At 41.7% G+C, this 22,282-nt stretch overlaps 2 protein-coding genes across 3 annotated transcripts in view; both read left to right on the top strand.

Moving 5' to 3' along the window:
- Nucleotides 1–22,282, top strand: part of acap1 (ArfGAP with coiled-coil, ankyrin repeat and PH domains 1) — a 479,281-nt gene that overhangs the window by 149,978 nt on the left and 307,021 nt on the right. The window lies entirely within an intron of this gene.
- per1b (period circadian clock 1b) lies at nt 1,688–21,218 on the top strand. 2 transcript variants are annotated; one of them, XM_062445438.1, is made up of 20 exons: nt 1,688–1,840; nt 9,093–9,909; nt 10,218–10,471; nt 10,635–10,756; nt 11,056–11,257; nt 11,412–11,606; nt 11,910–11,988; nt 12,223–12,329; nt 12,513–12,666; nt 12,795–13,071; nt 13,346–13,454; nt 13,562–13,724; nt 13,820–13,938; nt 14,794–14,940; nt 15,817–16,158; nt 16,807–17,636; nt 18,040–18,232; nt 18,505–18,718; nt 19,275–19,425; nt 19,525–21,218. In XM_062445438.1, the coding sequence occupies exons 2-20, from the start codon at nt 9,488–9,490 to the stop codon at nt 19,825–19,827; spliced, it is 4,383 nt and encodes a 1,460-aa protein (XP_062301422.1). In that variant the 5' UTR covers nt 1,688–1,840; nt 9,093–9,487; the 3' UTR covers nt 19,828–21,218. The 2 variants fall into 2 exon arrangements, with proteins under 2 accessions (XP_062301422.1, XP_062301423.1); XM_062445439.1 differs by lacking the exon at nt 14,794–14,940.

Below are 22,282 nucleotides of genomic sequence, written 5' to 3' on the forward strand. Positions count from 1 at the left end.
ACGTCACCTTACTGAGAGCACGTTGAAATGTGCATGCCTGGACCTCGCTTACCATAAATAAGAGACAGACGCGCAGCAGGAACAGCCCCGTGTTACCTTGTGCACCACTCATCATGTTTACAACTTGAAATTGCAAGCACAGACTAAAAGATATCATTTCTCAAAAAATGTGCATTGTGCACAATGACCTCGCCATATAATTTTGCAAGGTAAGTTACATATAGAAATGTCTGAAGAACATGATACCTAAATGTATGTTAAGGTATAGACAAAGTTCTGAAATTATAGTAGGTTATGGGAAATGGGAAACATTAATTTTCAAAGTTACAAGCAAGTCAGCAAAAAGTAAATTAAAGAAGAAAATAATACTCTTAGTGTTTAAATACAAGAAAGAGGAATCTACAGGCCAGAAATCTGTGAGTGATCTCTGACTTGAACCTAGATATCTGTCAAATCGGTAACATTGCCAAAATCAGAACATTTCTTTCATTCATTGATGCTCAAACTTTTAGTCATGCTTTTGTCTCAAGCCATCTATATTACTGCAACTCATTGTTTGCCGGACTGCTGCAGAAATCTATCAACTGTCTCCAACTTGAACACAACACTAGAACCTGTAAAAATGACCGCATCCCCCCTATTCTTGCATCATTGCACTGGTTATCTGTGGTGTTCAGAATTGATCTTAAAATTTTACTGCTTGTTTTTAAATCACTGAATGGTCTTGCCCCATCCTATATTACTGACCTTCTCACCTCTTACACCCTTCCAGATCTGCTGAACAGCTGTTGCTTTCGGTCCCCAGAACAATGCTTGAGACAGAGGGTGGTAGGGCATTTGCTGTAAGGACTTCACAATTGTGGAATGCACTATTGTTGGAAATCAGACAAGCTACTTCAGTGTCTTCATTTAAAACTCTCTTTAGAGTTCTTTCCAACCTATGCTTTTAGTATTGTTCTTTTATTACATTTATTTATTCATTGTGTTTTATCTTTGTTTATTTCATAATAATAATAATAATAATACATTTTATTTATAGAGTGCCTTTAACAATACTTAAAGATGCTTTAAAAAATCAAAGACAATTAAAAACAATAAAACCAGAATAAAGAAAATAAAAAAACAATCAATAAAAGAAATGCAGAGAAAATGAAACCAAATAGAAAAACAAAACAAAAGAAAAACATCAAACATTAAACGCAGATCACCTTGAAAAGGTAAGTCTTGAGGAGAGATTTGGTCTGTACAGTCACGGAGGGATTTGGGAGTGAGATTGTAGTGAAATGATATACAAATAAAGCTTATTATTATTATTACAGTTACTGAATCTATATTTGGATGGTAGAATTTGGCCTCTTAGTAAATAGAGTCGTATTACTCCACTACAATAACAACAGAGATCATTGCGATGCTATTACAGGTATTACGGTCAACCAAACCATGGTACATGGAGTGTGCGCGCCGTCAACGCCCTCTCATGTTCCAGTGTGTTTAGAACTGAACTCAGGACCAGACACTCAGCAACGTGACAGCTCAGAACCCGTGCAGCTGGCCCCGCCCCTCTCAGCCAATCAGAACCGTTCAAGGCGGGGCCGGGGCGTGACCAGTGTCTACCGCTGTACAATCAGAGCCGTGTATTCAATATTACTTGCCAGTCCATGCACATGCACGTGTGTCCCTGCGTGTAAACTACTGTTGGGGGCGAGCAAATTTGTCAGGAGAGAATAGCTGCTGAGGATCTGCACTCAGAAGTACCAGGATTTATACTAGTCTGCACACTTCTCAGTGCCTCATCGTGAACTATCAAAACTACTGATATCGTCTTTCAAGCTCATCTAAGGTAAGTTGGGGGTTTGTGTTGAATAGTTAGTCGTGCTTTTGACCGTTACCGTATAGCTAGCATGCTAGGTTACCGTGTCAGTACACCAGTGTACAAAACATAAAACAGATATCCATTGATGTAACTGCCGTGTTTTGTAGGCTAAATGTATACTTAAATGTTAACTTTACGAAATTCGAAATGCTGACAGTTTAAGTTTGAAACATGGAGTTTCTAATTTAACCTTTTTATGAGTAAAAAGAAGACCACAGACTCGACCACAGATAGAGAGAGATTCAAGATCCCTGAAACCTCTGATTGGCATCCATCCAAATTTCAAGACCTATTTTTCGCATATTTAGTGATCCAGTCATTTGTCTATGTGTTTGTGTGTGTATGAGCGTGTGCGCGCGCGTGTGTGTGTATGGGGTGGTGGGGTTGCAAAATACCCCACTGTGATAGGTCTGTACTGTACAGTATTTGTTAACCAACGTTGTGACGTTGACCATAGTCGATTTTTACAAATTGCAACGACCCTTTGCTGTTATCAGATGTGAAACCGTCATCTTGAGAGTCATTGCGGGGTTTTTTTTATGTTGGTATGACATGTATTGATTGGCTCCTCAGAGAGAGGAAAAATCTATTACTGCATGGGCCAATAAAGGGTTAATATAATATCAGTAGCAATTTTGCAAAATCTGACCAGCCTTCCCCTCACTGCTGATGTTTTGCAGTAATTCTACTTTAATTCTAGTTAATTTGCTTTTACACCAGTGTAAATTGTACATCTGAGTGAAAAGAACTTCAAGTCTAATATGCAAATATTGTACTTGTTGAATGCAGGTTTTTCTAAGTAGAGGAACAGCATCATTAAAGCATTGTTTTCTTTTTGTGGATGGACTTTCATATTTAGTATTTCCCTGTGAGTCATAGTATCATTGTGGATAAGGCACAGGTGTGGTGCTACTTGTAAATATATTTATGCTTCTATCCAATCAAATGATGTCCTGTGATTGACAGTAGTTGTTGCAAACCTCTCATGCCTATGCATTGTGCTGCTGTGTTTTCTGCAATACATGCACATCACCTAAAAAGGCTGCACTCAGATATTACACAAAAAAAACCCTCATTACTGATATATAGTAAGACCTGCGTAGAAAACCTAAAATGTGTGTGTGTGCATATTCAGCTTATGAACACATCCAGTCCTACAGAGTGGCATCTGAACATTTACTCATTTACCCGTCGTCCACTGTGATAGATGTCCCACAATCGGTTTTGTTTACCAGGCCATTGGTAATAGACTGTAGATGCTGATTCGGGAGCTTATTTTTGTGGAGCTCATCCCCTAGTGCGTACCTGCGTGAGCAGCTTAGTGGCTCATAAACGTCCAAAAATGTTAATAGGCATGTACCAAGTTGCAAATAGAAGATTTAAAAAAGAACGCGTAAAGTAACCTTCCTGCACCTAATGTGTGACCTGTTAATAAGTCCCAGAGAGGACTGTGAGTGGGCACCATAAAGTGAACACATCAGAAGAAAAGTTTGATACTTTCAAAGTGAGAATCAGTGACTCACCAGCAGTACCAAATCTGGACACTGATGCAGAATAGCAGTAACGCAGTGTTCCTGCTTTGGCTATAACAGTCTTGTTTTTTGTGTCTACTGGCCACTGGTGCTGAAATCTGTCAATTATTTTCCTGAATTATCGAGTAATTGTGGGGTCCTTTGCCTGTTTAGAAAATAATATTAAAGAAGATTGAATATTTTAAGGAAAATAATTACTATAATGAAGAAGAAAAATCAGTCATTTTAAATGTTCTGTTCATGAATATGTGATTGGATATGGAGAGCTGTCCATCTCACTTTTTTTTATTGGTTGAATAAAAAATAGTAATTAACATGGTATTAAAAAGAGCTTAAGGCAGAAGGACAGAGAGAGTAGATAGATAGTCAAGAGGATAGTTTGTGTGTCCTCCATGTTCTCTGGCAACAATAAAACAATCAAGGCCACCCAACTTAACACAGGCTGCCAGAAAATAGCTCAGCGGTGGCTTTTAAAACTGCCTGAGGTGGTACTTGTTCCTACTAATGAAGATTAAAATGAGTCATCGCAGGTGTGTAAACTGTTTCCATTTTACTTTTCACTGGTTTAACATTATTAAACGGTGACTGTGTTCAGTAGATGTTACTGAGTGTGTTTCACAATTCTCCCACTAAGAGTAGGAAAGTTGGCTTCCTCTGAAATAGTAGATAATGTTTTTTTCACATGTGAAACTTGTTAGCAAATGTTGAGTTAATATGAATACATTTTAGGCCATATTGAGGCTGATATAATGACCTTTTATGTGATAACCAGATAGGGTAAACATTAGTAAGCCTTTAAGCCTGGCTTCAGGTAACTTAATATATTTACTATTGAAAGAGGACAGGTCATATGCAGGAGGATAAGGCAAAATAGTAAACAAATATTTAAGGATCAGTTAAAGAGATAGATGCAGTTTATTTTGATGGAAGAATGATTAAAAATCCGCACTAGCTATACTAATTAGAGTAAGGGGACGTTTACAGTTTGTGTTGTGTTGTAATTATTACAGTGATCACACTAAACACAGAAAAGGCGTTTCGCCTTCTCCAACACATGTTGCCAACACGACACAGTGGTATGTCAGCAAATCTGCGCGTAGTGGGTGTGGATGGAGAGAGCCGTGATTTGTTGATAGAGACAGAAAAAAAAAATGGGCATGGGACATTTCCTCCTTCATATTTTGATAGAGTGTCGATGCAGTCCGTGCTGCTGGTCTACGTAGTTCATTAACAGTAAAATAAAAACAACCTCTGACTCCATTCATAAGAAGTCTGTGTTCCGGATAGAGTTTTGGCTCATGCAAGGTTCTTTTGTTTCGGATTCCTTGCTTCATAATGACACAACAAGTACCTCAAATGGGTGACAGAGCTAAAGTAGGCTAAGACAGCTCAATGCACTCATACAAGGTAAGTTGGCAAATATGTGTAAAAAAAATGGCATAAAAATCAGCAAGCTGTTGCTAGAAAATGATGAAAAATTGGATAAAAAGCAATATTGCTTCACAGTCACACTTTAACATGCATTCATAATGACTGGGTTATTTTAATACACTTCTCAACAACTTGGATTTTTATTAAAAGTTCTGCAACTGCTCTATAATTTTTTTTAATTAATTTGTTAATCTTTTCTTAAGCTGTGTGAAAGTGGAAGAAGTCAGAGAGGAAAAGTGTTCCATCCATTTAGCTGCTCATGCTTCTTGACATGAAGTGGACGCTGCTGTATTTTAAGAGTCCACAAGCCAAAAAAGGTTGGGAAGCAGCAGTCTAGATGTGAACCCAGTGAGAACTGAACTCTGCGTCAGTGGTGGTTTGTGCCATAGTGTGATTAAGTTGTTTTTTTTTTTGTCCTCTACTTTGACCTTATAAACTTAGTTTTTAGAGTAATTGTAACTGAAAATGTAATAGTGGGACTAAATTATATTGCTTATTTTTTAAGTTAATAAAACGGTGCTTTACTGCCTTAGTATTTTACCTAAAAAAAACAAAACAATAAATGTTGATTTTTGTATATAATAACTTAATATACCATGCTGAAAAATCGTGAGGCCATTGTGTCCTTTTTTTTTTTTTTTTTTCATGCAACACATGCAAAGCGCGTGTCTCAGTGTACATTATGCTGCTCTCCGTCAAAAAAAAAGTACACAGCTCCTGAATCAGTTGGCGCATCTGTCCGTGACGACGCTTATTCCTAACAATGAGCACCGAGGCTGATCTGAGACCAGCTGACCGGGCTCCCCACTCAGCACCCGCCACTGTACGGAGTGCGCTCTGATTGGTCCAGAGAGCTGGCCAATCAGGAGCCGGTGAGGCCTGCGGAAAACACAGCCATGTACACGTGCCTGTTTGTACACAGGAAAGCAAAGCGGGGCTGTGCCAGTAAGTACACCTTAATACGCTACGCAATGACATGTCGAGAAGCGTGCCTTCACACTACGGCTGCTTGACACCGACGAAGGAAGTTACACTCCCCTCCTTTAAAAAAATATATATACTTAAATGATTATTGAGAGCTCGCAGCGTCTTGTCACGGCGGAGCGGTACCAACACCGACGTTTTGTGTCAGCCGGAGCCGAAGAGAAGTTGACACATGTTCACGCAGCTTCCCACAGACAGCCGTCCATCGGTAGCCTACAGCACTGCAGCAGGGAAGTGACTTATAGTTACCAGTTGGTTTCGGTGACTGTCATTCTGTGTAAGCAGCATCTTTCTAGTTAAAATATGTTTGTGTGTGTGAAAGCTGCGTACCTGTTATTGATCTCACGTACCAGAGTATGATGTCTATTATAGCTTATTGTTTTGTTTTTTTACTTTTCTTATACTCTTAACAATGAAAAGAAATCCTCCTTTTTTATAGCCAGTTTTCCGTTTGCTCTTTTTACACAGTGAGAAAAACGTGGCCTGTCATCCCATTACAATATACATAAAGTCTGTCACGTTCAGTTACATTGACTGCAACCATGAGGCTCAGTCTGTGCGTGGCATCAACCAGATGTCCTTGTTTTTCTTTTGTCTCATGCTGATAAGTCTTCAACTAGAATGGACAGTGTTTTTTTTGTGTGTCTGGTTATTTTAAGAGCAGTGTGGCTGAATTGGTATCAACCTGTTCTCTCCGCAAGTGCAACTGTGCACCTTCACAGTGTGACTAAAGTTATATTGTCAAACATTTGAGTGGTCACTTTTATATCATGAATAATTATAAAGGCATAGTGGCATTTGATACTTAACCACTATGGGGTGTGGTTTTAGCTCCTGAAGTGGGTATGCCCCCAGCGTCTTAGAAAAGAAAATAATACTTTTTTTCATGATTTTTAAGCCTAGTTTTATACACTTGACTTTTTTTTTAATCATTCAAATTTGACTGGGTGGTTAATTACACATTTATTATTGCTTTACATGGACTTTAACCACACTCATGTGAAGCACTTTTAGTGACCATTACATAATGATAGAATTACAGTGTATCCTGCATTTTATTAGATCATAACATACCTAGTTCCTGAATCATGTCATCCACGTACTCCAGTACAGTGATCCGGTCAATTTATATTGATTAGCACACTGTAATTATAGTTTTTTCCTTCTGTGTTTGGAATAGTTTGAAGCTTTATAGAGGCAGTGTTTATATCAGACAGCTTGTTCCTCGTTGCCGTCACAGTGAGCAGATCTGCAAGCCAAGTCAAGTGGTAACACTTGACTTTGCTAAATTCGGTGATGCATCTATTGATAGTTTTGGTGCTCAAGTTTAAGTGAGCGTGTGATTTATCTATATTTTTTACTCTTGTGAAGAGGAATGGGACTTTGATAGCAGAAATTTATTCTGTTTTTTTATTTTATTTTCTATTTTAGTCATTGCTATTTGTCTCACTTTCTTTGTTGCGTGCCTCTTCCAGGAGTTTCCAGCCACCTTAATTCACCTGCCAGGAAGCTGTTTCACCAGGAAAACATCCTCACCAGTTCATACCAACATGCTTTTAACATGCTTCCCCAAAATATACATTGAGGCACCTGAGATCAGACCAGTCCGCTACAGAAGTATAGGGTCGCTTCTTGGTGAGACACAAATGTACTGAAGTGAAGAATAAAAGGTTATGTTACAATCTGGCATAATCAGAGATTGGTCTTGCCGAGTGCATTTCCTGTGAATAAATTGAGAGGGTGGGCGGCACAGCGGCAGCATAATCTTTGGTTCAAAGTCGACCCGGCTGAATCAGGCCTCTCTACGTGGAGTTTGCATCGTCTCCCTGTGTCTGTGTGGGATCATCCAGGTGTTCTGATTTCTATTTACAGTCCCTAGACATGCATGTTAGGTAAAAATACTAATAAGCCCAAAAGGACGCTGAATAGAAGCAGCACAGAAAATGGATTGAATAGCAAAAAAAAAAGGCTTAGCATGGACAGTAAGGTATTCTAGTAGCCTGGGCACAGCTCACCACCTCCACCCACCCGCCTTGTGTCTTTGCCATCAAACCCGTGGAAGTATGCATGGATGCCAGCCTGCCTCGACACCCACTCACGCCCTGCTTGTATATTCCCAGTTCATAATTGTTCCATTCCCTCTACGCCCAGTTCAGCCGTAGCGGCAAACGGTTCGTCATGTGCCAGTGTGCATCATCCATCTGACCAAACATAATGCTGATTAGTATTTCACGGTTTTGCAGAGAAGCGCTGCTTTAGTTGCACAGAAGACAGCATAAAATACCCGCAATTGTTTGTGCGAAATGTTTAAAGTTGTGTTCATGAGTTACATTTTCCCATCAGCTGTCCACTTTTATTATTCTCCCCCTGTCAGGTTTAATGAGCTGTCTCTCCAGCTAGTGGCCGCTCCCAAGCTGCCCAGTCATCCGTATTGGGATGTTGCGTCAAGACGAGGAGCTGATGTATTTTTGAGCTGTCATTGCCATAGATCAAGCTGTCTTGACCAAATTCTGCAACGAAAAGCTGCACACCTGAGGGAGGCAGGGATAAGGGGGGGTTGTCGGTCATCCAAGTGAATAAAATTAAAAGGATTGAATCTTCTGGTTGCGTCGGTAGGGTTTAAAGGATTATGGGGTGTCTCCCTTTCCCGAAGTATAAATACCACAAGACTTTTACTTGCGTAGGTGGTGACCAGATATATACTTTGCGATTCTATCCAGAAGCAAAGCCCAGTTTGCGACAGCTCGCAAAGCTTTGCCCCATCCACCTGGTGTACTGTTTGTTTTGAATAACCTCTACGTATAATGGGGCTAAGCCATGACGACTAACAAATATCCTATTTAATTCAGGCATCAGCAAATGTTCACCTGTTCTATATTGAGATGCATGCATACGCATTTGCTACATACAAATAGGCACAAGAGATTATTGTCATTCTGTTATCAAGATGAGGTGACTTTCTTTGCAGATTATTAATGTAAAAGGCTAACAGCTGGTACCTCTATAGCTTCTTGCATACTGACAAACATGCCTCCTTCACCAAGAGGCAGCGAAAGCATTTCACGGCCGTATTTGAATCTTGGAGGTCAATACGATAAACATGATAAGCGCTTATTTTCTTGAGTGACTTTTTTTTTTTTTGTCTATCTATTCATAGCCGTCGCCCTTGGGAAATACAGGCTAGACCATGCCAAGCATTTTGTAGTCCTCCAGTCAATATTAATGCTTCTCCCTCTCTCTCTCTTTCTCTCTGTCCATCTCTCTCATCTTAGGTGGCCTTAGCACCTACAGGAGCACATCGCAGAAGAGGCGAGAAGGCCAGAAATCTTCTTCGCTCACACCAGATCGGTTTTTCTCACTCTCCCTCACGATCTCTCATCCCATCTGTTGGAGTCCTCACGCCAACGCTGTTTCATAAGCAGAGATTCATCTCATTTAAAAATCTGCACTTCAAAAACCCTCGAAGAGGGGGTTAAAACCTCATATTGTTTTTGATTAAACAGCTTCAGAGAAAGCAATGGATTTCTCTCCTTAGTTCTTTCAACTAACAGCAAGCAACCATGATTCACCGCTTCGTAAATAGTAGTCCCACTTAGATTAAAGTTGTTCCTGTTTTTTCGGCTTGGCCAACAACTTAATCAAGCTGCCAGCCTCATCCTACCTTAGTATGAGTTATGACAACTCTAAATCAGTGGCCAGCAGCAACGCCCGGGGGCGAGTGGCAAGGGCCGGCGAGAAGGTCAATGACCAGGAAGCTCAGTTCGAAGGGTTAAACTCCCCAAAAAGCAGCAGCAGCGGCAGTCAGCCCAGTGCCAATGTCAGCACTCAGGAGCAAGGAAGCAGAGCCGATGGAGGCTCCTCTCCCAGCGGAGGGTCAGGATCTGGAGGGATGTCCAGTGACCAGAGGGGGCCCAACTCCGACGACATGGACGGCCTCTCCAGCGGGAACGACTCTGGGGAAAGGGAGAGCGAGGGCGGTATGGAAAGGGGGGGCAGCTCCCGCGGGCGTCAGTCTGTACGCAGCTCCCACAGCTCGTCCAATGGCAAAGACTCTGGCATGATGCTGGAAACCACAGAGAGCAACAAGAGGTACGACAAGAAGTTACTTTTCTACTCTGCACCAATCAGATGTTGTGTTGTAATGTCTTTCTCAAGGTTAAAGTACAATCCTACATAATAGAGATCACATAGTCAAATTGAATTCAGCTGTGTTGAATTCCTCTGACATAATAACATTATAGAAATGGTAGGCACACACTCAAATAGCTTACACATGCCGAAAATGACATTATTTCTTGTCCTGGTCATGCACATGCTCACACGTGTCAGAAGTACAGAAGCATGGACAGCAGTATATTTGTAAATAATTGCTCATTCTCTCGTTTCTCCTTGCCTAGCTCCAACTCCCAGAGTCTTTCACCGCCCAGCGGCTCCCTGGCCTACAGCTTGCTCATGACCAGCTCAGAGCACGACCCTCCCTCCACCTCTGGCTGCAGCAGCGACCAGTCGGCAAGGGTCCAGACCCAGAAAGAGCTGATGAAGGCCATCAAGGAGCTTAAGCTCCGCCTGCCATCTGAGCGCAAATCCAAGGGTCACTCCAGCACTCTAAATGCACTTAAATATGCCCTCCAGTGTGTCAGACAAGTCCGAGGTGAGGGGGTGTTCTCTTTAGTTTTTTATAATAATAACAATAATAATAATAACAATAATAATAATAATAATAATGGAGCCCTGCCTGAGGATGTACCAGATCCATGTTTGTTCATGTCTGTAATTTCCTCTCTTCCCCTATCCACACCCTGACCCTTTTCCAGCCAACAAGGAGTACTATCATCAGTGGAGTGTGGAGGAGTGTCATGGATGCAGTCTGGACTTGTCTGCCTTCACAATTGAGGAGCTTGACAACATCACCTCAGAATACACCCTCAAAAACACTGTAAGTTCACTATAAATCACTGAAGAACTACTTCAAAGCAGTGGTGGTTTTCACATACTGACTGCATGGACTCAACTTGGCTTTTTTTTGTATCTGAAAGTTTTTGCGCAATCTTATTGCAGCTTGTGAGCCATGGACGTTATCACACTTCTTCAATTCAGTGACAAAAGTTGATAACACTGAGCTGCAAAATACAACAGCGCCCAAATAAAAGATCTGATTGACAAGTTTTGGATAAGTGGAAGCACTACATTTCTCTAATCTGACCTTGTCTTCTTCTTTTGTTTTGTTTTTTCCAGGACACATTCTCGATGGCCGTGTCTTTCTTGTCAGGGAAAGTTGTGTACGTATCCCCCCAGGGCTCGTCCGTACTGCGCTGTAAGCCCGAGTGTCTCCAGGGGACCATGTTTTCAGAGCTTTTGGCGCCTCAGGACGTCAGCACTTTCTACAGCGGCACAGCACCTTGCCGCCTCCCACTCTGGGCATCGTGCATCGGATCTGGTGAGACGAGACAGATTATTATTATTTCTAACACAAAATATTGATTGTTTTCTTTGTTTTTTTCTTGGATCATGCTTCAGTAATCCAATCAGGAAAAATGTGCAGCCTTTGTTCGAACGTCTTTAAAACAATTTGCTGACTTTTTCCTCCACAGCCTCTCCTCCAGTTGACTGCACTCAGGAGAAGTCCATGTTCTGTCGAATCAGCGCCAACCGGACACAGGGCGGCGAGATGCGCTACCACCCCTTTCGCCTCACACCCTACCAGCTCACCATCAGAGATTCAGACACTTCTGAGCCACAGCCTTGCTGTCTGCTCATTGCTGAGAAAGTCCACTCTGGATACGAGGGTATGTAAATCATGTTATCAGCTTTAAAAATAAACACATACTGTATCAGGTTTTTTACAATATAAATGATTAAGTACTGCTGCTTTCAGTGTTTTTATTATGGCTGTGAAGCAATGATAATTTTTTGTCAGACTAACCCAGGCATTACAGCTACAGAGGCTGTCTGATAATTTAAGTATCATTTAACAAGTATCAAATTAACCTTTAGCATATATACAGAATGGCTTCTTATTTCATTTTGCTACTCATCCTGTGCCCAAAACATGATTTTCATCTGTTGTATCTGTGCCCTCTGTCCAACAGCTCCTCGGATTCCTCCAGACAAGAGGATTTTCACCACCAGTCACACTCCCAGCTGCCTTTTTCAGGAAGTTGATGAGAGGTTAGTTCACCACCTGCTTTGCCTGCTGGCCACAGTCGGAACAATTGCAGCCTCAATTTGTTTTAATTTTCAAACATACTATAGAATTAATTACGTTTTTTAGCCTTTTTATTGCATCAATGTTTTTTTTGTTTGTTTATATCAACATTTTTGCTACATTTGAGTACAATCCAAGAGTGTTAATATTAGCTCAACTTGTTCATTAAACCCATTGTTAATATGATTTGTGTACAGGGCAGTGCCGTTGTTGGGCTACCTGCCTCAGGACTTGGTGGGAACCCCCACTCTGCTCTACATCCACCCTGAGGACAGACCCATCATGGTGGCTATACACGAGAAGAGTAAGTCTATTTACCATTTGATCTCTGTCACATGGGTCATTTACCTATCAATTATTTATATTTTTCGTTATTATGTGCTTCAATTTGTTATACTCTTTTTGGATTCATTCAGTAATGTAATCAATGCGGCGTATGGATTGTTTTTAATACCTTCATATAATGTCTGTTGTCGTCTCTCTTCAGTCTTTCAGTTTGCAGGGCAGCCATTTGAGTACGCGCCGCTGAGAATGTGCGCCCGCAATGGTGAATACCTGACCATCGACACCAGCTGGTCTTCCTTCGTCAACCCCTGGAGCCGGAAGGTGGCATTTATTGTAGGGCGCCACAAAGTCAGAACGTAAGTTTATTCATGAGTAAAAAAAACATGTAACCTACCAGAACACTCATTCAGGACTATTTGAAATTTTTTTAAAAAGGCTTACAAATATATATCTAAAAATTATTTGCCATACCCTCTGTCTCCAGGAGCCCACTGAACGAGGACGTTTTCACGATACCGCATGGCTGCGAAGGTCGCACCACAACTCCGGACGTCGTGCAGCTGAGCGAGAAGATCCACCGGCTCCTAGTGCAGCCCGTGCACAGCGGCAGCTCTCAGGGCTACAGCTCGCTCGGGTCCAGCGGCTCCCGAGGCTCTCGCCGCTCGCACCAGCAGCACCTCAGTGCCTCGGCCACCTCCTCCAGCGACAGCAACGGCCCCGCCATGGATAAGGCTGCTGTCGCCATCGCTTTGCACAAGCCTGTGAGTCCGAGCGACCAGTAGTTTGATATTTTAGTTTTTCAACAGGCTTTTGAGAGGCAAACACCAACATAAGAAATGTACTTTTTCCATAAGACAACATAATTGATTATTTTCTAATGGTTACAACAAGTCATTTTCCCTGTCGGCATGTTACATCATACTGATTGTATCTTGCACGTCACGTAAACAGTTGATTCACCATGAAGATAATGACAGATTAAAGTCAGTCATGCCGTGCTTTAGTTAACCAAGCGTGATTCTTGGTCTCTTCCAGATGACGTTCCAGCAGATCTGCAAAGATGTTCACATGGTCAAGACCAACGGGCAACAGGTTTTCATCGAATCCCGTAACCGGCCACTGCCCAGAAAAAACACCAACACAGGTGAGATAAAACAGAGGTTAAAAAAAATCTCTAGGAAAAGTAAGTTTTATGTGTTGTGTTATTAATGTCTTCTTTTCTGCTCCTGTGTCTCTTTATTCATCGTTCAGGCACAGCGACCAGCCTCAGAGCCATCAGCAGCGACCCAATCAGAGGTTTGGTAGCTGATATGACCAAGCCCCCTGCAGCCCTGCTCCCCGCCCCATTTGTACAGAAAGAGCACCCTATTGGCTACTCCTACCAGCAGATCAACTGTTTAGACAGCATCATAAGGTACATTTACTATTCAAGCATTGTGTGAATACGAGTAGCCAAAATCGAAATCCGTACCCATTTTTATTCATTCGGCTCATTCTTGCTTCACCCAGGTACTTGGAGAGCTGTAACATTCCTAACACGGTTAAAAGGAAATGTGGCTCATCCTCCTACACGACTTCCTCCACGTCTGATGATGACAAACAGCAAGAAGCACGCAGAAACACCAAAGGTACTTTTTAAATTACTTCTTCGGACAAGTTTGGGTTGTTATGTAACTGATTATGTAGATAACCTTGTAGATAATAGAATAAGTCCCTGTTATATTGTCTAAGTTTGGTTTAGAAATGTATGCACAGTTATACACAAACCACACAATTTAGGTCTTTAAAACTTCCTTCACAAATAGTTACTGTTAAATTACTGGCACTGTCACAATCACTCAGGCACTGTTAGTGATTATCACTATTCACACATGCAGCTACATTCAGTAACATTTCCATCATGCGCCTTTTCATACATGATATGGCAATGCTGGAATAAATGGGTCTAAAAGACAGTCTGGCAGATGGCAGTAATGTAATGCTTATGGATGCCAACCGCCATAAAATTCATTACAAGAAGAAGAAGAGGGGACAAGGCCAGATGTACGTCTCTTATAATTTTCAGGAACATAACAGCCGCTGTTTTCTTGAAAAGAAAAGGAGCTTGTTTGCAAAGTAAAGCAATAGCAAGGCAACTGTGAACAAGACACCGATTTAAATGCATTATCAGCGGAGTCTTGTGATTGGTTTACTCGCTGCACATGAAATTATCGCTCATCAGATGAATGTAACATTTTATATGCTTGTTCCTGCTGTATTACTGCTTTCATTCACAACACAATTGTTTTTCTGTATGCACTTGCTCACAAAAGAACATTTAAAAAAAATGACTTTTGTTGTTGTTTGGATTGGACTTCACTGTTTGTTGTTTGTGCAGCATTCTTTATGTTTTTTCACAGGAGCTTCTTTTTTTAAGCAGGCTTCATCTTGTGTCTGGACAGTTCACGCTCAATTAATTTTTGCTGGGTTTCTTGCTTCTGCAGGCGGTTCAGTTAGCCTGGTAGGGGAGCCTGCCCCTCTGCCACCACTGACCATGGCCACCAAGGCAGAGAGTGTAGCCTCAGTCACTTCCCAGTGTAGCTTCAGCAGCACCATTGTGCATGTGGGAGACAAGAAACCTCCTGAGTCAGGTGGGAATCATCAACACAGACACCGTTTCAATGGCGGAAAGTAAACATGCACATTAACTCAAGTACTGTAGTAAAGTACCATTTTGAGGTGCTTGTACTGTACTTGAGTATTTCAATTTCATGCTGATATTATTTTTTTCTGCTCTATAACATCACAAAGGGAAATATTGTACAACAAAGTATGATCAGCTAACAAAATGTTACTACGCAATAGTATACAAAGTGGTTAAAATAAGCGCTACCTTGACCAACCACTTGAAGTACCACTTATATTTTCATTCATTAATAAGAGCCCATCAATAACAATGATCTGATAATGTTAGAGTATAACAGGATAATGTGTAATGATAATGACTTCTTTTACCTTTTTAAAGTTTTAAGTACATTTTGTTGCAATACTCTGTACTTTTATAGTTATGAATATAGGACTTTTACTTATAATGAATTGATTTTATCTGAATACTTTTACTGCATTAGATTCATAAGTTGAATCTAATGGCTTTCAATATGGTTAAATTGGCTAAAGTTTTAAATATTTTTTTGTGTAATGGCAAAAAAAAAATTATTGGTAAACTTTATCTACCGTTTACTGATTTTACCTCTTCTGGCTTATTTTTATTAAAAGTGCCTAAAAGAGGATTTATTGCTTTTAAAATCTTGAAAAGTTAACTTGTAGTAACCTGTAGGCCCATGATAACACAGCAGATTGCACGTAATCTGACTTCTGCCCTTGTTTTTCTCCAGGAATGTTTTGGCTGTCATCTCTTTTGCAGTTGTGCCTTAACATGTTTTTCTACACTTAATTTTTTTTCCTGTACTGTTCTGTTGCAACATTCATTCTCTCTAACACCCCAACATGCCTTTCCTCTATCACAGACATCGTCATGGAGGAAGTTTCTATCACTCCCACGCCTGCTCCTCCTTTCACTACTACTCTAAGTCCTGCCGCTAGAGGCATGGCGCCTCCCGCTAACACAGCCATCGCCCCTCCTCTTCCTCCTCCTCCCCCGCCCCCAGTGAGGGACACCTGGAGAAGTGGAAGTGGAGGAGGCGGAGGCCGGCGGGGTCTGACAAAGGAGGTGCTCTCCGCCCACACCCAGCAGGAGGAGCAGGCGTTCCTCCACCGCTTTAAGGACCTCAGCAAGCTGCGCGTGTTCGATCAGACGGCGTCTTCGACTGTGCGCTGCCACACGCAGGCGGCCAACCCTCTGTCACGAGGTATGAGCACACTGCTCCCACCAATCAAAACACCTACTAGTACACACAGTACTGTATATACACGTGTGAAAGCATGGATCCAGTCTATAAATCTACTATAAAAAGTAGATTGGCTTTCATATTGTGGTTGATCATTAGCCCAGTACAACATATTTAATAATCATAACAACTTTAATGACAAGTCAGTCTGCTTAATACATGGCGCTCAGTTACATAATCATGCTTATCTTTACTGCTGTGATATTTGATTTAAGGAGTAGTCGATAGATATAAAATAAATCAACAGCAGTTCTGATAGTTGATTAATCATTTGCAGCGTCCGGCAGCTCTCTAATGTGTCAGTTTTCTGTATTTCTCTGCTTGACATTGTTGTAAATTCAATATATTTGGGTTTTGGACTGTTGGTCGGACAAAACACTCAATTTGAAGATGTCACTTTGGGCTCTCAGAATTTCATTTTCTAGGTTAAACTGATTAAGCGATTATTGCATTACTAAATTTTTTTTGCAGTTCGCTATAAATTACCTTCACTGATCTAGTTTGATGTCATGAAACTATGGATATGACGGAAGCAAAATTGTTGCTGTTTAATTTTAAATCTTTTTTGTTGAGCGTAACTTAGCTTCATTGTCTCCGTATTTTTGTCAGGAGTGCGCTGTTCTCGCGACTACCCAGCCGCAGGAGGCAGCACCGGCAGACGTGGCCGTGGGGGTAAAAGGCTCAAGCACCAGGAGTCATCTGACCAGCACAGCTCCATGGGCCTGAATGGGAACCTTAGAGACCTCAGAACCGGCACAGCTCTCGGGCCCTTCAACATGGCTCTCGGACCCCAGACAAGCTCCTCCTCCTGGCCATCTGTGTGCTCCCAAGCCAGCATTCCCGCAGCCCCTTTCGCCCCTGGTATGCTTCCGATCTACCCCGTCTACCCACCACTCGCACAGCCATTACCAGTCCCCGATCCAATGCGTTTCCCGGCTACCCAGATGGTGCCTCCCCAGATGGTGCCTCCCCAGATGGTGCCTCCCCAGATGGTGCCTCCCATGATGGCCCTCGTTCTGCCCAACTACATGTTCCCCCAGATGGGTGCACCCATTGCTCAGCCGGCCGCCAACCCCGGACACTTCTACAATCCTAACTTTACTTACCCTGGCGCCACCCCAGCGGTTGTCCCCACAGCTATTTCCAACCCGATGCCCATTCCACCAGTAACAGGTGCCCCGTCTCGTAGCAGCACCCCCCAGTACTACAGTCAGACACCTGCTGACCGCGAGGGGGCAGAGTCCCCCCTCTTCCAGTCCCGATGCTCCTCCCCTCTCAACTTGTTGCAGCTTGAGGAGTCTCCTAGCAACCGGTTGGAGGTCGCCACGGCCCATGCTACTTCACAGCAAGCTACACCTTCTGTGCAGGGAGGTGCAGCTGGGGGACAGAGCTCACCTAACCAGAGGAGCTCTGATGACACTTCCAAGGAGAACGAGAATGTAAGTTCACAAATGTTCAGGATAGGGTGTAATGTTTTCAGATCCACGATACATGATTACAAATGCTCAAGGAAGAAATACAATTTTAAACCAGATGGCCTGCTTCCTTCCAAGGAAGGTTCACGCCTTTTATCAACAAACACTCCAACAACTTAATATATGCCGTGACATTACATGTAGTTTTCAGTCTAATTTATCCCTAATAGTTTATCACCACTTGTTTTATGACCAAGTGAGCTTGAGAAATTATACTACTAACTAAATTTTAGTTGATACACCTTGGATTAATCCACGTGAATGTGAGATGCTCGAGACCAAAACTGGACTCTGTTCTTCTGTTAAAATAATCAACATTTTACAGCTTTTAACATTTTTTGCATTCTGTATCTCTTTTCTCTATTAGGGTGAAACTAACGATTCCAACCAGGATGCCATGTCCACATCCAGTGACCTGCTGGATCTGTTACTGCAGGAAGACTCCCGCTCAGGCACTGGCTCCGCCGCTTCTGGGTCAGGATCCTCAGGCACGAGGTCCTCGGGTTCTGGCTCCGGCTCCGGCTCCAACGGCTGCAGTTCTTCTGGCACCAGCGGCACCAGTCAGTACACTAACAACTTTCAGTCCATCCATGTACTTTGGGCCATCTAAAGTCAGGCTAATAAGTGTCAAAATACAAATCTGTTTATTTGTTATGAATACAGACAAATCAGACCTTAATTTACTTCACTTAAGCATTGCATTAAATACAGAAAATCTAGGTAAATGTGAGACAGAAATCACATTTTGGCACATACATTACCCGGCAAAATAAAATTACACAAAAACCTCCTCATTATTAAAAGTTCCCTTTACCTTTTTTTGTCCACTCAGGCAGCAGCCAGGGCAGCCACACCAGCAAATACTTTGGTAGTATCGACTCCTTGGAGAACGACCACACCCGCAAACAGCCAGCAGGGGGCAGCAGCAGCCCGGGTGGAGACGGAGGCGAGGAGCAGTTTATCAAGTGCGTCCTGCAGGATCCCATCTGGCTGCTGATGGCCAACACTGACGACAAAGTCATGATGACGTATCAGCTGCCTGTCAGGTAAGACACTGGGCAAAATGTTACCACACAACACAGGAGCAGACTTACTGTTAATGAACAGTCACACTAAATCTTAGTAGACAGAGATGGGTTTTTTTCATTTGTGTTTTGTGTTTAGAGGTAAAGTTTAATGTTTAACCCTTGGATACACATGGCAAGTGTTGCACAGTACTTTTCCAATTAAAAACTTATCAAAATAAAATAAATACCAGAATTTAGAAGAAAACAAAACACTAAATTTGATCTGAGCTTAACCTTATTCTCTTAATATATTGTTAGTTTTGTTGCCATCTTTTAATTGTAGATTCTCAATTTCTGCTCATCCACTAATTAAACAGAAGTTGGGTGTCAAAAAGCTTCAGTTTAAAAAATATGAGTGACATGAATCTCATGAGAATTTATACAAAAGGAAAAAAATAGACCTAAATAAAGAACCTTGAACCAGTCCCACCATGTTCATACCTGCCATCCAGCAGACACCAGCTGCCACTCAGGCATATTCTGTCAAAAAATAACAGCAGGTTTATAATGAACCTTCCCTATGCTTGTCTAACAGGGACTTGGATACGGTACTGCGTGAGGATCGTGAGGCCCTCAGGAATATGCAGAAACAGCAGCCACGTTTCACGGAGGACCAGAAGAGAGAGCTCAGCCAAGTACACCCCTGGATCCGCACAGGGCGTCTGCCCCGAGCCGTCAACATCTCTGTGAGTACACCGCATCCACCCCCAGAAATTCTGTTGATGAATAAATACACCCACCTCGTAGAAACAACAGGAACTCATTTGTTTCTTTATGGTTTTCAGGGTTGTACAGGCTGCAAGTCTCCCACCTCTGCGCCTCCCGCCGCCCCGTTTGACGTGGAGATCCACGAGATGGAGCTGTGCAGTGTGCTCAAGTCTCAGGAAGAGGGTGCAGATAAGGCCAAGAAAAACCAATCTGAGACAGCCATGGACGAAACCCAGCCTGAGGACGAAGACGAGGAAGAGGAGGTCGAAGAGAAAGAAACCAAAACACAAGACAGCAACCAAGACATGACGACAGAGGAGCAGAGAGAGACCTCGGAGTCTGTCGCAGTAAAGTCTAACGAGTCTGACATGACTCACTGAGCAGGTGGCCAAAGATAAAGAAGAATGGTGTTTATCGGGACCGGTCTACATTTGGGACCTTTCTACATTGATATGCAGGAAATGTGCACCTTCCAGGACTGTATGTGCTTGTAACATGAATACACTTGATGTAAGGTGTTAAAATGGCCTGTTCTGGGACTTTTAAGGTGCATATTGATCCAGACAACTGCCATTTGTTGTTTGACAAATAAATCAAAGTCTGACTTTGATGACAGCACACTAGGCATGTTGTACGACTGCATATTCGATACCTTGGAAAACAAGATGTGCACACTCAGTTTTAGAGTGTGAGATAGTTGGGTTTTTTTCCCCCTTCAGCTGTAGTTCTTGGCATATTTATTTAAAAGTTGTAAAATAATCAGAGAGGACGAAGGTGAATGTGTACTAAAAAGGCGCCTTTACATAAAGATGGATGTGTTTCACCACAGTGTCCTCCTTGACGTTTTCATCTCTCCTGTTCAGGGTTCAGCTAACGAGGAAAGAAGTGAGCTTATCCGCTCACCTCTTGACTTTTCTTCTCTTGTTGAATGTTTTAAAAAGGTTGTGGGATCCTTCATCCACCTAGGTCCCGTTTTCTCTCAAAGACTAAATTGTAGTTTTTGTTATGTAAACCTTGCTCCTACTATAGAAAAAGCATCACTCACCCAACAGACAAAATGTACAGTTGACTTTATTTTGTAAACGTGTATATTTTTATATTTTCATCACCTGCAAATAGAGGATAAATGTCCAAAAGATTTTCTGTACTATAAAAAAAAAAAAAAAAAGATGTATATAAAAAATCAAACATTAAAATCTTGTTTTACATTTGCTGCAGAAATAACAATCAGATCACAGCCTTTTAAGCTGTGTGACACTGCAGTCTTGTTTCTTCACGTGAGCGATGTACAGTTTAAAATCGTGGGGCAACGTGGCATTCGCCAGGAGACTGACCTGGACTTTAAGGTCTCTCTTTGGCCGGGCATTAGCTTGTGCATTCATGTGGTCACCCCACATTGAGAAATGGAACAATGCGTCTCTTGAGAAGTGATTCTCTCACAAAAACATCACAAGACAGTATTTCCCAAACTGCCAGCACCCTGAGGAGCTGTGAAGCCCTTCGGCGGAGGGAGAGCTTTTGTGTTGCCGGTGCTTTCTCATAATGGTGAAGTGGATTTTTAAAAAGAGGGTGGACATAGCTCTGTAAAAACTTCTTGAGAGTTCGGAGAGTGTTTACTATCTTCTCTTTTCCTCTCTGTCCCTTTCTCCTCTCTGTGGCACTGTTCTGGTCATGTGATATCCTATGCTTTATGGCGTCAGTGGTGTCTGCGACAGTTTCTTAATATTTTTGTGAAATTCTTTGTACAAGACAATAAAATGGCTTGAAAGTCCTTTAAATGTGTCTGTTTGTCCCTTTCAGCTGCACAGTTAGTTTTATGATTATATCTCTTTGCAGTCTATTTTTGTCAGTGGGCGTTTTGCAACTGTTGGTCTGAATACACACAGGACTGTCCAGAATGAACTGGAAGCACAGAGCAGATCAGGGCAGCCGAACCGCAGTCTCCTTCCATTCAAGTGTGGTTTCTACCCAAAGTGGTCACCGCAGCTTAAAAAAGACAAAGGCATGAACTCGTTTAGACACATTTTAACACTAAGTTAAAAAACAGTTGACTTCATTGCACATAATTATAACAATGACGGTAACTGTAATATACTGTATGTTTGTCATTTTGTTCCAGATAGCTGATGCTAATACACTAGCTTGGAATCTCATTTGAAAAGTTTAAAATTAGGTGCATTGAAACCAACTTTTTACAATAATGATGGGCCTTTCTGTGCCAAAACAACAATAATATATTTTGCTGTAGAATTCAACATGTTTCAAGTCATCCATATTTACTTTTTAAAGCCCTGTGCTTCTATTTTGATTGAATCTTCTACATTTTTCATTCTTTCCTGCATTTAAAGTGAACCAACTAGTTAATTTCCACCCTTGGAAATTCCGTGGAAAGGAATTTAATCTTCATAATAACTTTCATTTGCTGTAGCAACTGCCTGCAAGATAGGAGTCTACATTTAACGGCTTGGTGAGATTGTATTTATAAAAGCTAACCTCAGCATGCTAACATGTGCACAAAGGCAATGCTAACATGCCGAAGTTTAGCAGATAAGGGTAACTGTCTTTGATTTATGACTTAATACCTGCAAAACGTTTTGACTTTTTAAAATGAATCACAGCTCTAGATATACACAAAGTTGGGGACAAAGACAGCTCATAACACCAGTGTGTGAGAACAAGCAACAACACATTGCAAATCTCTTATGAATTAATAATTATATATAAAGTAACAAGTCACTAACACCACCAAATGTTATCTAAAGCAGCCATTTCTTGATATTTGTTTTTGCTGGCAATTTGGTTCTTACACATTTTAGGAAACTTTAGAAATTCACA

Source organism: Scomber scombrus, chromosome 23 (genome assembly GCF_963691925.1).
Source record: "Scomber scombrus chromosome 23, fScoSco1.1, whole genome shotgun sequence".
NCBI classification, from domain to species: Eukaryota; Metazoa; Chordata; class Actinopteri; order Scombriformes; family Scombridae; genus Scomber; species Scomber scombrus.

What these genes read in the sequence shown, in the direction of transcription:
- per1b (XM_062445438.1), top strand. Translation starts at nt 9,488, where the DNA reads ATGAGTTATGACAACTCTAAATCAGTGGCCAGCAGCAACGCCCGGGGG. An exon ending in AATACACCCTCAAAAACACT is followed by an intron (nt 10,757 to 11,055) that starts GTAAGTTCACTA and finishes TGTTTTTTCCAG; the next exon opens with GACACATTCTCGATGGCCGT. An exon ending in GGGCGCCACAAAGTCAGAAC is followed by an intron (nt 12,667 to 12,794) that starts GTAAGTTTATTC and finishes CTCTGTCTCCAG; the next exon opens with GAGCCCACTGAACGAGGACG.